The following is an 18,420-nucleotide window of genomic DNA, read 5'->3' on the forward strand; positions in this document are numbered from 1 at the left end:
ATTTTTAAAAATAATTCTCTAACTTAAATAAATTCCTACTGAGTACCATGCTCTATTCTTTGGGAAATAAAGATAGATAATACATTATCCCTTTCTTTTCTACTCTATCTCACCCTTTATAGAGGACATAGAGAAACAATTTTAGTTTGTCAAACACACTATATTCTTTTATACCTCAAGCCACTAAAAAGCAATTCCTTCTTTCTTTTAACCAGATCGTTCTACTCACTTTCCTATAGGAAGGTTAGATTTTCCTGTTATAACTTATGATTGTACTCTCTACCACATTTGTAATCACCAGCCCTATGACTTGTCCTGTAAATTTTAAGTTCTGTGAGGTAAGGAGTGGATGGTTCTTGTTCATGCTGCATTCCCAGTGCCTAGAAGAGCTTCTGGCCCGTAGATGTATTTAGATATTTGCTAAACTAAGGAATAAATATTTACAATTTTGTTAGCTAGAGCATTCACCTAAATTATTTAAAGGCTTATAATTATACTTTAATATAATCAAATGCCTACATATTTCAGAATTAAAGATAACTACTTCATTTTTTTCAGTTATAAAAAGAGCAGTATTTTTTATCCCTTTTAAAGGCAGTAGTATTCTCATTAACACAAGAATAATTGCTTTTATTATATTACCACTTCAAAATTCACAACATAAAACTAGATATAAATGCTTTGCCTATAGCCCTTATACATTTATAAAATCAAAGGAAATGTGTAATTAAACAAAGGAAAATTATTTGAATTACCTTAATTTTTTTTTGCTTTCTACTTGTCTTCAGTGAAAGAAAGCCATTTCCAGTTTTTATCAATTACAAAGCATCTTTGAACATTGAAATAAAAAGATGTAAAAAAGAATTTAAAATACTAATAATATTGGCTTAGATCTTCTTTGAACTATGTATAAATCACTACACCAGTTCGCTGTATTTTTGTCCAGTAGTCCTCAGGATGAAAGTCTAGTTTTTATTTACTGTATTTTAGTCTACTTTTGCCACCCACTCTGAGTGCAGGTCACATATTGAAACTCAATTTCCATATGTGTAAAATAGTGTCATATCTATTACATTAGGGTTATTATGAGGATTAAACATGTAATGGAGGAAGTGCCAAAAAATGTTAGGCATTTTCTCCCAATTTAAAGATAAGACCAAATTGCTCACCATTGCAAGTTAGTTTTGAGGTAAGAGACTATCTAGGCTAAGTCTACACTCTGCCCCTATGTTTGCTATGTGATCTTGAGCAAAAACTTCAATTTTCAAAGCCTAAAGTTCTCAGTAACTGAGAATATCTGCTTCATGGGTAGTTGTATATAAAATATAGAACAATTGCTGACTTGTGTTCAACAAATACTAATTATTTCTATTAATTACCAAATATGTTTTAATTTAATTTTTTGCTATATGCATGACACTGTACTGGATAGTAGACATATAAAAATGAACAGTGCAGGCTACTTAAAAAAAAGTAATTACAAACTTTAAAAATTTATGAGCAACATGATCATAGCAATATTTTTGAAATGTTATTGAAGTAAAGTAGAGAGACTGACTACCTCTAAATATGAAAGTGAAGGAAGAGTACACAGAGGATATTTAAACTAATTTTTGGAAGATGAATAGAAGTTTCAAACTAGTAAACTGTGTTTATATCACTAAGATGCATAGAAAAAAATGCTTTGAGTATATACTAGTGCTGAATAGAAATATGATGAGTCCATACAGAAATAAAGTTTTCAAAGGAAGATTTATATATTTAAAGGAAGATTTATATTCATATAAATAAACCTAAAGTCAATTGATGTTTTTAGTTTACAAAATTTTCAGATGCTTAAAATTAGTTAATATCTAATGATATTTTAAATTTCATCAGAATAGTTGATCTTAACTATAAGATCTCTTTCTAAATTATTTACTAATATTTACATAAAATACCTTTTCCATAATCCCTAAGCCCCATAGATCAATATTATAGCCCTCAAAACTCAAGTTGGCTTAAGATAGCAGGACCTACTTAATAATATGATTTAAATATTATAACTAAAGCACCCTATAATTCTAGAATTATATATTTTAGAATTAGATGGAATCTCCCAGATCATCTAATATGACATTATTTCATAGAGAAAATTATATTTGGTAAAGACTATATGAAAACTCAGTCTTTATACTGCTAGACTAGTATTCATTTTTTTTTATTTATTCAAGATTCATAAGAGTTGGATGTATGCAAAGTCTTCTATTAAAGGACATTAAGGTTAAAGCAATATATAGAATAAGCACAATTGGAGTTTTTTCCTCAAGAAATTTATAGTCATGCCATTTTAAAAATAATATTAAAATGTGTTTTATTTCACAGCATTTGTTTTAACATTTTTTCCTATATGCTGTAGTATAATGACATTTGTTTTCAATATATAGACAAGTTCTGTCAGCTGTTAATGAGCAATCTTGTTAGTTGCTGTTTTTAAGTATAAAATGTGGAAATATTAATCTGGAAAAGTACATATATAATTACAAAATCTCTTTTATTCCTAGTAGAAATTTATATACATATATATATATATACATATATATATATATATATATATGTATATATACACATGTATATAAATGTATATAAGTATAGATATATAAACTTTTATTCTTTCTAGTGGAAATTTAACTTAGATTACTATAACATCTTGTAGAATCAGATATGTGTTATGAGCATTCATAGCCATTGCTGCTGTTTGTGTTTTGACATAGTGTAGTCACTTCTTTCATAGTATGTGTAATAGCTAATGATCATATCAATAGGGTTAAGCAGGGTTTTAGTTTAGCTTATGAAGTAACATAAAATTGAATATGAAGTAAATTCCCTCCCCCACCCTTAACAACAGCTTAAAAGGAAACCTATTTTAATTATCATTTTTTAAATAGAACTTTTTATTATTTTCAACTTTAAAATAATAATTGTTAATTTAGCATAAAACTATTCATTTTAGGCCAGCAATTTAAACCAAACAAAAGCAGCAGATTTTTCCTTTTTTTCCTTTTTATTATAAGCAGTCTGGTTTTTAAGTAAGCTCATCTGAATATTTACATTGCTCAACAAAAAAGAGAAAACAGCAGAATATCAGACATATATCTATACAAAACTTCCATTTTATTTCAGAAATCAAATTTTATATGTAAGAACTTTGTTCAAAAAGTGGGCCATAATATGACAAAAACTACTGTGTGGAAGTAACAGCTCTTGTGTTCCTACTATGTGCCTTTCTCTAGTAGGCTATTTAGCTACATGTGGAATATATTTTAGTATTTTCAACAGTTTGCAAGCAACTAATGCTGTTTTTAAAAATTCTATTTCTACTTTTATAGAGTATAAATTTGTAAACACAAAGCATGCTTTTTTTTGTTTTTAATCCTCATAAGCAATATCACAATGTGGCAGTTAATTTATGGGCAGTTACTTTATGGATACTGATATATGTCCATTGAGTATCAGAATTTTATTGAATATATTAGTTCTATGCTAAGCATGTAATAAATTCAAAAGAATTATAAGGTGTAGCCTCTAGTTTCAAAGGAAAGATTGTAAAAATAAGACTACAGAGAAAAAGTCTTGGTCAATACTAAGAGAAATATTATGACAGAACCAGTATGATATGTGAGTGGAGGTAAGTTATAGCTGTCTTCAAATGTGTGATATGTTATTATATATAAGAGAAATCTAACCTATCCTGCCATAGGTTGTAGAACTTAGTATATGAAACCAAAAGAAAATACAAATAGTTTATTATAAAGAGGATTCTTCTCTCATTGAGTTTAGTTCAAATACAGATTATACGCTTCAAGAAGTAGTAAATGTCTGTATCACTAATAAGATATTTAAGCATAGCTTGATGGACAAATTGGGTATTTCGAAAGGATTTGAGCATCAAAGAGTATCACAATAATATGACTGTCACAGTCCCTTCAAATCCCAAGTGTCTATGAAGCTATTCAGAGATATTGTACATTAATTAATGTATTTATCATCATCTATTTTCCCTTGATGTTGGAGTTGATATGGGCTTATCTTTATGGTTATCTAATTGTATAGCCAGTGCTAAAACAAGCATAGAAGTGGCCAGCACTACCACCAATGAAGGAGAGATTGGCACTCTCCTACTCCCATAAATGAGAACTGAGGTGCATATGCATTTCTCCCAGGACCCAGTGCTTAAACATAGGTCTTAAATTCCAAAACCCTTCCATTTGAAGATCTAACTTTAGCTTCTTTCTTAGGTAGTGTCTAAGATGACAGAGTTACTTTCTCCAAGACCAACCTATCTTCCTTTCTTCCTTCCTTCTTTTGTTCCTTCCTTTCTTTCTTCCTTCCTTCTGTCCATCCATCCATCCTTCCTTCCTCCTTTCTTTCTTCCCCTTTCTGTTTCCTTCTTTCCTTATTTCCTTTCTGTCCTTATTTTTTCTTTCCTTCTTTCATTGTTTCTTTTCTCCTTTTATTTTTCCTCTCTTCCCTTCCCATCTTTCCCTTTCTTCCCCTCCTTATTTATTTCTTCAACAAACATTAAGTACATGCATGCCAGACTTCCTTCCAGTTCCTGGGTAGACAACATTGAACAAAACTAAGTAGACCTTGCTTCGTTGAGTTTATATTAATGTGGGGTGAAAAAGACAACAAGCAAATAAACTATCTGATGGTAGCAGGAGCTGTGGAGAAATTTAAGAAAGGTTATGTGATATATGGGTGACTATCTTAGTTTGAATGGTCAGAAAAGGCCTCTTTGAGAAGTTAAAATCTAAAATGAGATTTAAATAAAAAGAAGAACACAGTCAGGCTACGATCGGAGGAGATAGCATATCAGACAGAGAAAACAACTAGCTAGAAAGAACTTGAATTTTGCTTGAAAAAAGAAGTTCCGTGTGCCTGGACTCCAATGGGTAAGGTGAAGATGAGATGGGAATCCAGCAGGAACCAGATCATGTAGGTAGGCTTGAATGCCTAGGTAAAGAGCTTTATTTTAGCCTAAATGATATAGGAAGCCGTTGGTGGGCTTTAGCAGGGAAGTGATATTTTCTAATATAACTTTTTTAAAGATGTCATTTTAACAAGAAATTAAAGAAGAGATGACAAGTAAATAGAGGCAAGCAGAGAAATTGGTAAGGTAGACAGAGGCGTAGTTTAAGAGTTGCTAGAGAATTGTAGTCTGCGTTTTAGAATATGCTTCTTTCAAATGTCAGTGTGAACACAGATCACCTGGCAGTCTTGTTCAAAGGCAGTTTGTGAGGTGATGGGATGGAGGCGAGATCTGAAATTCTGCATTTCTAACAAGATTACAGGTTATGTTAATACAATGAATAGCAGGGACTTAAATGAGAATGATTAACATGGAGAAAGAGCAGTACATATCAAACAGTACTTGTTCACTGTCCACTCTCCATAAGATCTTGTTCTCCACTAGAATAATCACAATGTTGATAAACTATTTCAGATTATATACTAAAGATAATATTCTAAACTTTAATTCTATAAAATGAGTTGAATGGTGAGAAATTCACGAGTGGAAAGGATACCTTAGAGCAGATGGATTTTCTGGATCTACCTTAATGACAATTCCATCAACCCTTAAGGATGACTGAAATGATTGCATTGTTAAGATTTTACTGAAGAGATCAATAAATATGTGAATAAATGATGAAAACATTCCCAAGTTAAATTTTAACTCATTTATTGCTTTTAATTTTTACTCTAAATTCTATACATTGAAATTATTTTTAAAATGTATTATCAAATAACTGAATAAAATGTTATAGTTTCCCTTTACCTAAAATGCTTCAGATCTTTGAAAGACTAACCGATAAGTAGAAGCAAAATATAGTAGAAAGAAGGATACAAAAGTTGATGGCCAAATCAAAAATTTTTATGATTGAATGATTAATCATTATCTTTTATTTTGTATAAATGGTAAAATTGCATTTGCCTGCTTGATTGAATTCCAGGTCCTTCTTTATGAGACTAAATAATGTATTGATTTTCATGCATGTTCAGCATAAATAATAACTGAATGGAGAATTTATAACTTTCTAAAAATTACCTGGTTCCATATGATTCTTATAAGATAGTTACTTTCATTTATTAAATTAATATTAATTTTTTATGTAGGAACTTTGATATTGGTAAGGTAAAATACATATTTAACAGAGAATTGTTAACAGGTGGGTATACTTCATATAAATATTGACTACTGTATGCTTTATCAATATCTTTTGTTTTTTCATAGTTCTCTTCTTTTTTCTAATTACTATTTTTTTGTTCAAAAATAATATAATTGAAAAAATAATATAGTCGAAAATTGTGTTCAGTGTTGATATTTGTTAGCAATTTAAAAATCCATATCCTGAAATATACCAGTTTATTATTTCAATACATAATTATTAAATACTATCCTCATTTTATATCTTATTATCACATTTCATCTTATTTGTGAAATCGTCAAAACTGTCATTCATAACAGTAAATACATTTTTTATTTCTAATTCATTTTTTCAATAAATTGCTTTTAGAGAGAAAAGAAAAAATAAAGTGTTAAAATTTATTTGGTGACAGATTTATGGGTTTTTAAAAGGTATTACATAAAAATATTCTGAATGCCTGAGGATATTTATGACAATATTAAGCAATGAAGTTTATTTTTTTCACAAATGACAAATCTGCAAGTAACCATTTTAACATTTTTTATGCAATGCTACCTCTTAAGCCATAGTTTTGAGTTATTTCGTTAGAGATTAAGAACTTCTGATGACCCAATGTTTTTGTTTTTATTAAGTAGAACTTAGGAAGCATATATATTTTTTTTTACAGTAACTGGAACCATCATCTTATAACGATGGTCTTATTTCATAAATGCTATTTTTCTTCAGATTTTCAACCCCATCGTTATGCTCAACAGCAATCATTAATCAGATATCTTGGTAGCTTACTCATTACATTAACATGCTGATTCTCATTTTTTTTATAGAATGGGCGAAAAAGGGAAGATAATAATATGCACTGCAGTGAATAAAAGGGAAAGCTTAACTTTAAAGAGAAAAAATAAAATTGGTTTTGTGTATAACTGATTTCCCCAAATGGTTACCAAAGTTACTTTACCTTTGAATCAGATGGTCATAGTGAATGTGACAGTGTGACTTTTAATTTTTTTCCCTTTTTAAAATATTTTGAAGAGGCTAGACTTTCTATTTGTGTTCAAAGCTAGTGCCAAAGTGGACTCCTCTGCCTTTTGGAGTATGAAGAAATGATCCTCTTTTAGAGACAATTTTATCTTATTCAGAATTATTTTAGGGCATTTTCACCCACTTTTGCAACAAGCTGCTTCCCTTGGGTATAGTTCTCTAGAGCATATGGTTGTCCTCCTGTGCACAGAGTGAAATCATACAATTAAGCTTTAAAATTTTAGGATTAGCAGAATCTTCATATATGGCAGAACAGCATGGTGTTAAGTTTGGGGTGTATTGCATAGAATATTATTCTTTTCATAATTACATTATTTGTATTCTAAATCATGGACTATTACTTTTTAGTGTTGATGCTTGATTTTTTTGTTGTTGTTGTTTAAAACATCCTTCAAAGACATTTGCTTACAATGCCCAATGGGATTAAAGTGACAGAAATTTCTAAGATTGATTTTATTCAGAGCCCAGAGTGTTTACAAAATTTTCATTTAATAGGCTTACATAAAGGGGGAAAAAAAGTTCATCAACTCTCCTGAACTTTCTTATTAGTAGTGCAGCCAAAGTAGATTTTACTAAAGACTATATGATGATTTGAATTTCATATTGCACTTGGCTTTTGCTACACCTTTTTTATTCATCTGTTCACACTTTCAAATTAAATATTAAGAGTCTTCAAACCATAGGATTAGACTTGGCACTATCAGTAAATAACCAATGTCTTTTTCAGTGTTAAATTCAGTTAATGAAGCTGGTTCTGCTCTAGACTAAAGTAAAACATGCTTAAAGTCAGATATTAACTTTTTTACATTGTTATAGTATTAGATTTTTTAACATTATTTACTTTGCATTACAAAAAAGAAATGAGGATAGAATACACTAATCCCATCTGTTTGTGGTTTTCCAGGATATACACTTGAGAACTGAATACATGGACTGTTATTCAGAGTTAGGTGGTGGTATAGGTGCCAAGGATTGCAGTTTCAGAGTCAATGAATTAACATGTTTTACTAACATAGGTATGACATTAGGCAATCTACTTAGCCCTTCTCCATTTTTACATCTATAGAAAAGAAAGAAATAATCTCATTTCGAATAGACAGTAGGTGTAGGGTACCTATGCTTAAGAGTCTAAAGTTTAGGTAAACAACCAATAAGTGATACTGCCCCCTTGTGGAGCCATTACAACAAGATAAGCATATGTTCCAATTACATAAAAATCTCATAAGGTAAAAATATGTGAACAAATTAAGAGAACAATTAGAACAGAGTTTCAAATTTCTTAGGATAGCTGATATCCTTGGAAATAAAATATTTAATGCAATGTTGATAGAGAATTATAGAAACAACTAATATATACAGCTCTATTTAGTACTATTCATATTGATCTCATGTGTAAGTTACACCAAAGTAATGTGTAGCATTCAGTTCATCTTGGGTTTCTATTAGCCCCATACTTTTTTCTTGCCAGGTTTACACTTATTTCAATTACTGTCCTACTTTAATACAGCCAACTTACTTAACTTTCTTTTTATCTACTTTAACTTTGTGAATTCTCTATGCTTCTTGGGGAGGTAATTGCTAGGAACGAGCATAGATGTGTTATCTAGATCTTCACAACATTCTCTAGGAAACAAGTAAGCATCCATGTTAGAATAATGAACAAAAAAACACCCATATTTCTACTTAGATATAATCTTTTGAAGTACGAGTGGTTATATACACATTAAGATATATTGTTTAATATAGTACCTGAAACATCAAATCTTTGAGTATTTCCAGTATTATATCCATTAGAGTCTATTGGGAAACAATGGAACAAAGGCTGACTTTTACAAAAGGATTATTTCTAAATGAGTAGATGTAAAGGAACCACAGGGGTCATGTTATAACCTGAGGCAGTAGCAGCTAGGCTGTCACCATTCCAAAGCTGTTGAAATGAAGGGAGATAGATGTTGGACAAAGAGACATGTATAACTGACTAGCACATTGCCTTCAGTTAAGGGCCCTGGTCAGTGCTAGTCAATGTAATGATGAGGGACCCTGGGGAGTCATCCTGATCTTACTTTTCTCCTAACCTCCATCCTCCTGTAGGAATTCTCAAGAGGAAAAGGAAGTCTGTTGATGGAGTCTAATGCTTCACAAACTTGAATGTTCATAAAAATTACCTGGGGATCTTGTTAAACCATTAATTTTGATTCATTAGGTCTGGAATGGGCCTGGCAGTCTGCTTTTCTAACAAGCCCCCGGTGATGCCAGTGCTGTTAATGCAATGCCAAAGTAGTGGGATGTAGTGTAGCTCATTCAGATCAACCTTGTGTACAAAGAACAAGGAGGTGAGTGATCTGGAATGATATGGACAATATGCATCATAGATGGGTTATGACAAGTCCTTTGTTGTCTTCAATAGCCATGAACTTAGCAGTATAACCTTACATCAAACAAAACTATTAGAACCCATCTATGCTTATTTTAAATAGAATCCAGGTAATGATAACATCTAGTGAAGAACTTGGATAAAACATAATCTGAAATCAGAAGGGATGAGGGCACATTGTTATGCATTAAAGTAAAATTATTTTTCTGAAATTTTTTAAAATTATTCACTGCATTAATAAAATTTGTAGTTGAAGAATGTATTTTATTGTCCTCAGTCACATGATATTCATCTACTGTGTTCACTATTATTCAATCAGTTGCTTCTTTTCCAATTAGTCTCATATTAGAAGGCATTATAGTGAACAAAAGTGATTGAATGTAAAACAAATATGTGACCTAAAATTACTTGATTTGTTTGTTTTGAGTAAGAATCTTTGAAAATAAACCTCCAGGTATATTTTTGTTGTTGAGATCATTTGAGAATTTTTGTCTCATCTTCATATTCCCTAAGCATCCTTATGAAAATGAGGATGAGCCTAAGCATCAAAAAAAAAAAAATGTTATCACTTTCATATTACCACTTACACTGAAATGATCTATGGTAAAAATTAATAGGAAAAGAACAGATTATAAACAAAGGAAATAGAAAACCATTTTCATAAAGAATATGATATATCAAAACAAAAAAGGGCCTAAGAAAGAGAATGGAGGGGATTTTCATATTTAACTGTAGGACTAAAGATAATAAAAATTCCATTTGAAAGTGTCAGACGATGAATATTAAAACTTCATTGAATTAAAGTCTGAGACAGTCTTAAAATTGTTTAAAAATATTTGTGAATGTACCAATAGTAACTCTTACCATGTAGTTATTTTATTATGCTAATTATAAGAATCCATAAAGAGAATATAAAAGTCTTACATTTTTTTATCCTGACATTTTATAGCACACTATAACTGTAAGACCTGTTACGCCAAGCACTGCGAGTGCATCTGCTGGTATCTACATAAGTGTTATGAATTCCTGAAATTGGTTCATTTTGGGGAGGAAAGAAAGCCCATATACAAAATTTCGAGAGCTTGTAACTTCAGAGAGCTTGTAACTTCAGAATCTTCTTTTATAAAAGTGAAAATGAGCCTGTTACATGAATACCTTAAATATGCTGAATAACTACACATTTTTTTATAAAAAGTAGTTTCTATATACTCATACTAAATTTACTATTTTTGTCAAAAGATTTGGGGAAGTTTCTAACTCTGTATTAAAAATAAAATTTAACTTAGAAATCTAGGGGAAGTAGATGATTTAATTTGTCATTCCCACACAGTAAAAAAGACATAACACAAAATAATTGAAAAAAATTGAGTATACTGCATCATCAATTAGAATGGCCTCTGAAACTGAATAGATCTTAAAATTATAACTGGTAATAACAATAATAAAAATAACATTTAGTGAATTCTTGCTCTGTACTTATTCCTGGAATTTTTTGTAGAATTTAAGCATAGTGGTGCCATATATAATTGTAATTTTTTTTAACTAAAAATTGGACATCACGTAAATTTTATATTTAAAATTTATATTTATACATTTGATATGCAGGAATAAGTGCTGGCCATAAACTAATATGATAGCATAAATAGAAATTAGGACTTAAAAAATACTGGAGTGTCTGTACCATATTACTTATCTGTAGTGATTTTTAAAAAGGAGAATATTAGATTTGAAGTAATTATAAAATTGAATGTATATCATTTCGTGCTAAATTTAATTGTTCTAATTCCATCATTTTAAATTTGAGAATATTTCGGGCCTCAAATATCTCTAATATGTAAGTATTTACAAATTATTTTTTTAGTATTGTTAAACATTAGTTGCAACACAACTTTTCTCATCAAATGGTGGTCAGTATTATTTATCTTCCTTTGAAACATTTATAAAGCAAATGTTCTTTTTTCAGAAATTTGTATCCAAATGGTAAACTTTACTTGAAAGATGATAAAGCAGACACTGCAGGAATATTACCTAGCTTTTACTCTGGTGTTAGTATAATTTCTTGATCATTCTTCTAAGGATAATGTGGAAGGAATAACCAAGTAGCAGCCTCCTTGATAAATACATTCTAAAGAAGTGTTTTGTTCTGCCAGTACAGTGTGTAGACAACAGGTGTTGAATTTTAATGTTTTGAGACATGTAACATCAAGCCACCATTTACTTAAAAAAATGAACAAAATGTATCCTTTTAGCACAGTTAAGTACTTTTGCAATCTCAAAATGCATTTTAATTTTTGAAATGGAATTGAGAATTCTGACTACATGTGTCTTTCACTCTTCCTTTGGTTCAAATTCTACACCTAAATACTTAAGAGTAAAATGAATGAATCTCTTAGAAACGAATAGAGAAGTTCAACAGTGTGCCCCATGTCTTATGGAACTAGAACACAGTCTCCCAATTCCTAGTCCAGTGAGGAAAATGCCACAAATAAAATACTGGATTTTAACATTATCTTGACCTGTGATAGAACTAGTCAGTGAGTCAGTGATTGATTATATTTCTTAGTACCCATGTAAATGAATCTACTGTCACTAGCGAGATGTGCTAGATTCTCAAATTCACACACTTGTTTAAATGACCAAAACAAAAAATTAAGGAAATCATTTTATTAGTATAATTTATTGATTATAAAGATAAAGATAAAAATCATAATTCAAAATGAAAAGTAGGAATTATACATCTAGGTATCATGATTTCAAATACAGTAGAAGAGAAAGGCATTCTTAGACATTTGAAAAGTTAAAATGAAGCAAAACTAAACCAAAAAAATTAATAAGATACAAGCGACTTACTTCCTAAAGAAATTATTTTCTTTTTCAGAAGTTATCATAATCTGATTTAATCACAGATTTATAATGCAGCTACTGCCATTTGCAAGATCACTTATTGTCAAAATAAATACTTCAAATTTGAAAGATTAAGATAACAAACAGCATAACAAACATTCATTTTCTCTTTATTATTGTGTTAGAATATAGTTTAAATAGAAAACGAAAGGGGTTTTGAGATGTTCTGATAACATTTAACAAATAATGCTATAATAAAAATCTGACAGACTTTTCCCATATTATATTTCCATTTGCTAAAAACATTTCAAACCCCCTAAAAAACAAGAAATAAAGTAAACAAAAGTTTAGCATGTGAAAAGCAGAAAAAAAAAAAACGAAGGAAACGAATCTTTGTGCATATCTATGTGTCTTACATTTAATGAATTTTATTAAAACTATTAGAACATATATAATTTTTGTGTGTTTAAAAATAGCTTTATACATGAAAGTGCTTCATCTTGAACATTCATTCTTTTATCACTTTCTCTCTTCCTAATTCATGGTTAGTAAAGGATATCCTTCCAACAAATGCTTTTAGTTAAATGAGCCAGAACTTAAAATATTGCATTTATTAATTCAATCATACACTCATACAAGTATCACCTAAATAAAATATTATTCCTGACCTTGAGAAGCTCACAGAACAATGGAAGGAATTAACATAAACCACATATTTGTCTTTTAACATTTTTCTTAACCTGTATAAAAGACTACAATGAATTTTATCTCTATGATAAAATACATTTTACATGCTTGTTACTGAAATACAACTGTTAAAAAGGTCTGTTTAATTTTATAAGTTTAATATGGTAAAACCCCTAATTGCTTGATGCCATGTTGATATTTAATGTATATACCTTGTAATACATAATAAAAGTTACATTTTTATGGCATATACTTGAGGTTTAACATTTTACTGACACATGATTTAGACCATGGTCTTGCAATTGGTGTTTGATGTTTTCATCCTCTCAATTTATTCATAAAGAGATATGCAAGTCTATTGAAATTATAAGAAGATCTAAAGAATGGGTTTACTGTTTAACATATTATAATTTTATATGGATTTAAATTTTGTTTTATTTTTCATTCACTTCTTTTTAGCTCCTAAAATGGATACTCTCCTGGCTTTTGATCTTTTGCATCTGCATTACAATTATTATACTTTTTACTTTAAAAAATATATAGATTTATTTCTTTGATTCAAATTGACAAATAAATGCTTAAAAAAGAAATAAAATAAGGCTAAGTCCCTATAGAACCAGGAGGTTATTCAAAACTTTTAGGTCTGAGATGACACTTTCTTAGCTAGAGTTGTCTCTTACTTCACCCAACCAAATATTCAAGTTTAGACATAAGCATGTTATATAAACCTACCATTTCCACACACACACACACCTTTTGTAGAATTTGACATCCTTTATTCCTAGTAACACATTTTAGAACCGAGCAATTTGACCCTCTAGACTTTTCTTCTTCGATCTTCTCCTGCGATTTTACAAGCTTTTCATTTATTTTTCTTTATTCAAGAATCTCAGATTTGTGTTGAAGCTACCATGAAATCTTCAGACTCATTTGTAATACTTAAAGTCAGTTCTTACAATGCAGAGAAAAACAGGTAGAATTTCTACTTATAATTTATGTTTGGATTGGGGAAATGAAATGTAGAATTATGCTTCATAATACAAAATGCAAATTTTGTTAAAAAGGAATTTTAGACAGCAGGAAAATTCACAAGAGGAAGAAACTAAATTTAGAGCAGTTGAATAGTAGAACTAAAACTTAGCTTACCGTAGGGAGGGATGTGAAAGAATTACAACAAAAAGCACAACTTGAGAGATGTAATCATTCACTATAAAGGATCACAGTTAAAGAACCTCAGAAGTGTAAAGTGACTGAACAGTCATCTAATCTAAATTCTTATTTTAAGAGAAGAGACCAAGGATAAAAAGGCAGATTCTTATACAAAATCTGAGAACTAATAATTGCTAAGAATCATGTCTCTTTAAATCTTGCTCCGATGATCATTTTCCTCATTTTTTTATGTAATATGTATAGATAGTTCTTAACCCTATATTCCAATAAGACATTAGACCCTGTCTCTACCTTTCTACTTTGGAAGATATTAACAAGAAAAAAAAAAAAAAAGCACCTTAAAATGTTTCAAAACCAGTAAAATATCCATAATTTGAATATCCATAATTGGGTAAAATGGCAAGTCACAGTAAAACGATCATCTTAAACTAACAAAAAAGCAGTTTTGCTTTTTTAAAATTTATGACATGAATAAAACCTAATTGTTTCAACCTACTGTTTCAGCCTATCATCCCTACCTTTATACCTCATAAAAAGCAATATGTAAAATTTCAAATTATAATTGAGGAGTTAATTATATCCCTTGCATTCTGGTTCATGCTGGTTTTTTGAAAGAAAATAATTGAAATTTAAATATGTTATTAGATCAGATTGCATAACTTTTTTTAATTAGCGAAGTTTCAATTAAGTAGATTTTCTTTATTTCACTTGATGTCATTAAAAATTTAAATAGTCTTCTGAACTATTGTTTATTGCTTTTAAAAATGAGATAGCAATTGTGAATCAAATAATTTATATTAAAAAGGAAATGATTTTTTTCTTCATCTAGAATAATTGAAAAAATGGTTTTAAAATGTTTCAAGTTACTTTATTGAATTTATTATTTTTAGGCAAATCCAGTCATATCTGTTTTAATATAGTACACAGTGAATTATGCCAGTATGGAATGATTTTGATTTCTAATATCAACATCTCAAAAGTAGTAGCAATATATTTTAAATGAACTCCAAATAGTTGTAATTCACTTTCATAAATTTTATTCACTATGGACTGACATCAATCAAATTGTCAAAAGCAATGACTATGAAAGAAAAGATTAACAGAAATGCTAAAATGTATTTTAATTTTTCCAGTTATGCCATTTTATTAAACATGTCCTGGTATTTCAATTATGCTGAATTAACTGAAAAATACATTAGTTTATTTTAAAGACCAAATTCATTAAATTCTTTCTACTTTTATGTCTTAATATTTTAATTTTTGTAGTTTAATTTATTTCATAACATTTGATTAATTCAAATGGGTTCATGATAAAGTGTTAATTCTTTACTCTCATATAAAAACTTGGATAGAATTTAAAAATACCTATACATATATGCAGGATTCTCCCTCTACAACACTAAAATCCTTCTTTACTGCTCGGCATTTTACTTAGTAATTATATTGCTAATCTTTCTTTTTAAATTTTCTTCTGGGTAATCTATATCAGGTTAAGAAAGCAGTTTCTTTAACTTGAGTAAATCCATGCTAACAAAATTTGTTAACTTGAATTTTATTTTAAAATTGTATATCCTGATACATGTTTTTGTTTGTTTTCTTAACTAGTGAAAAAGGCCATAGATTTTAAATCTAGAGGATTTAAATTGTTTCCAGGGAAAGACAACAGCAACAAGTTTTCTATCTGTGAGTGTACTCCTTTTTCGTTACTTTCTCTAGTGCAAGAGTGAAGTTTGTAATGTCTGTGTGTTTGTGTGTGTTTTATAAAACTATTTGTATATTTATCAAATTAACTGCATTAATATCTATATAACATGCATGATTATTATTCAACATTTTCTTGTATTTAAATGTATATTGAATTAATGGGTTAATATGGTAAACTCCTAAGATCAGATTAATTTAAAATGTAAAAAATCTCTTTTGATCTGCAATGTTGAGAACATCCTAATTTTGTAATTCTAAGATGTGAGTTAAAAAAATGAGTGAAATTCCTTAAATTAGTGATTTCTCTTAGGATTTTTGTTTGAACATATCTAAATTTCAACATAATTATTTTCCTAAGGAAAAATTCTTTTAATAGCAATTTTTCATTTAAGGAAAAAAGATATTCTTAACTTGAGTTATAACATCCAAACCTTTAAGTCAGTAGTCTTTTGTGAAGTAATTATAAAGTTCATCCATGAATCTGATTAAGAATCACTGGACGTGCATTCATGTGTATTACCATAAATTAACATAAAATAAAAATTTTTGGAGGGTGCAGTTTTGTAGTATAAGTCAATAGCAGCTTGTGGAAATTCCTGCCCTGCTGTTCATGCAGATACATATAAATTTTGAAAGAAGCCACTCATGATGCGATATCTGACTTTTAAAATGACATATTGATAGTAGATTATTGTAAATAATGTGTTATTTTTAACAGGACTGCATATTTTAGCATTATTATTTTTATTCATTTTCAAATCAACTGATGAAATGAGTTCATAACGATTTCTTTAACAAAAATCATTCATTATAGTTATATCAGAAAAGTGTTTCACCTAAATATTTGTTGACTGGTATATATAACAGTAAATGACACAATTAGAACAATTATATCAATTATCAAGAAACAAATTTGGAGCCTGTATGTTATAAAATATTTAGTATCATAATTTTAAAATGTGATGTTAGATATGGGAATACTAAACCAAAAATAGCAATATCAATTGGAAATTTTTGATCAAATTGAAAAGCACTAAACAGTCTATTTTAAAGTATTTAACTGTGTAATAATTTCTTGTAATATTTTTTGAGTTAAAAACACATTTTCAAGATTGATATAAACATTTTTAAAGTTGATATATCAATTTTTAGGGAAAACAAATAGTGCTATAGTATTTTTCTAATATTAATTATTTAATACATCTTGGAAAGATATTTTTCCTACAAAAGAAAATATAAACAGAAAAAGATGAAATTATTATGACATCAAATTCCATTATGTTAACATGAAATAAAAGTTGACTGATTGAAGACTTAAATATTAGGTTCACTACCTTTATTTCTAATTTTTTTTCCGGCCAATATATTTATTTGCAATTCTAAATGGAATTATAAACTATGACTGTTTCATCCTTTCCCCATTTTGGCTATACTGTTATTTTATATGTTGCATGCTTCATACTTTAAATGTCCTGGGAAATTCCAGCTACTTATACTAAAATAGGTAAGATTTATTAAGGTTTCAAGATGTATGTAATTCTCTATACTTGGTATATTGCCTAGTGGGCATATATATTATTTTTATTGTTTTTGTGTAGGGATTATGAGAGTGATCAAGAAAGGAAGCAGACATAACAATGCATCTGGGGAAAAACCTGTGTTTAAAAAAACAAATTTTATTTAAAGAATGTTTGTTCTAAAATTGTGGAGAAAGTTAATAGGCCAAAAAAAGTTAATTGCAATGCAAAAACAAAATGTTAATTTACTTAATAATATTAAAACAAATTTTACATTTATCCATTACATTTTATGTAAGAGATGAGAAGTATTCTTGTTATATTGTTTTAATTTTTATCATTATTGTGTATCTGTTATCAAGTAAGCATTTGGATCTTCACCTCCTTGATATCATTTGTTGAACAGGGCCAAATAATTTTAGAAGGAGAGAATTTGTATGTGACACTCATCTTTCAGATGAAAAAAAAAATGAAAAAATATATTTAAGTTGGTGGTCTTTGTAAAAGCAATCAATTCTATTACTGTAACTGCCAAAAGTGAGCTTAAGCATGGAGTACATGAACTATGCATTGTCAAAGCGTATCTTCCTACAATAACACTTTTAAAGTTATAACTAAGAAACAAATTAAGAGATTCAGGAAGCTGCAGGTAGTCTTCATGCAGAGCCTTTGATTGTTTAAATAGAAAATTCTGAGTTTTTTCCCCCCAACTTTAATACTTGAAATTAAAATAGCTTCTACCTATCCATTTATGTTCTTCATCAAAAAGAGTAAGTTTGCCAAGGAAGGAAAAAAATAGATTGGTAAAGAAGTTATGGTTCATATATACAATGGAATATTACTCAGCCATTAAAAAATGAAATCCTAACATTTGCAATGACATGGATAGCCCTAGAGG

At 29.1% G+C, this 18,420-nt stretch overlaps 1 protein-coding gene across 1 annotated transcript in view; it reads left to right on the forward strand.

Annotated features, from left to right (window-relative positions):
* The window catches only part of CSMD3 (CUB and Sushi multiple domains 3), a 1,005,898-nt gene that overhangs the window by 375,012 nt on the left and 612,466 nt on the right, over positions 1–18,420 (forward strand). The window contains exon 8 of the mRNA XM_039853604.1: positions 15,907–15,984. Within this exon, the coding sequence (XP_039709538.1) occupies positions 15,907–15,984 (78 nt within the window). The remainder of the gene's footprint in view (positions 1–15,906; positions 15,985–18,420) is intronic.

The sequence above is a fragment of the Pteropus medius genome, unplaced genomic scaffold, assembly GCF_902729225.1.
Source record: "Pteropus medius unplaced genomic scaffold, Ma_sr-lr_union100, whole genome shotgun sequence".
In the NCBI taxonomy this organism is placed as follows: Eukaryota; Metazoa; Chordata; class Mammalia; order Chiroptera; family Pteropodidae; genus Pteropus; species Pteropus medius.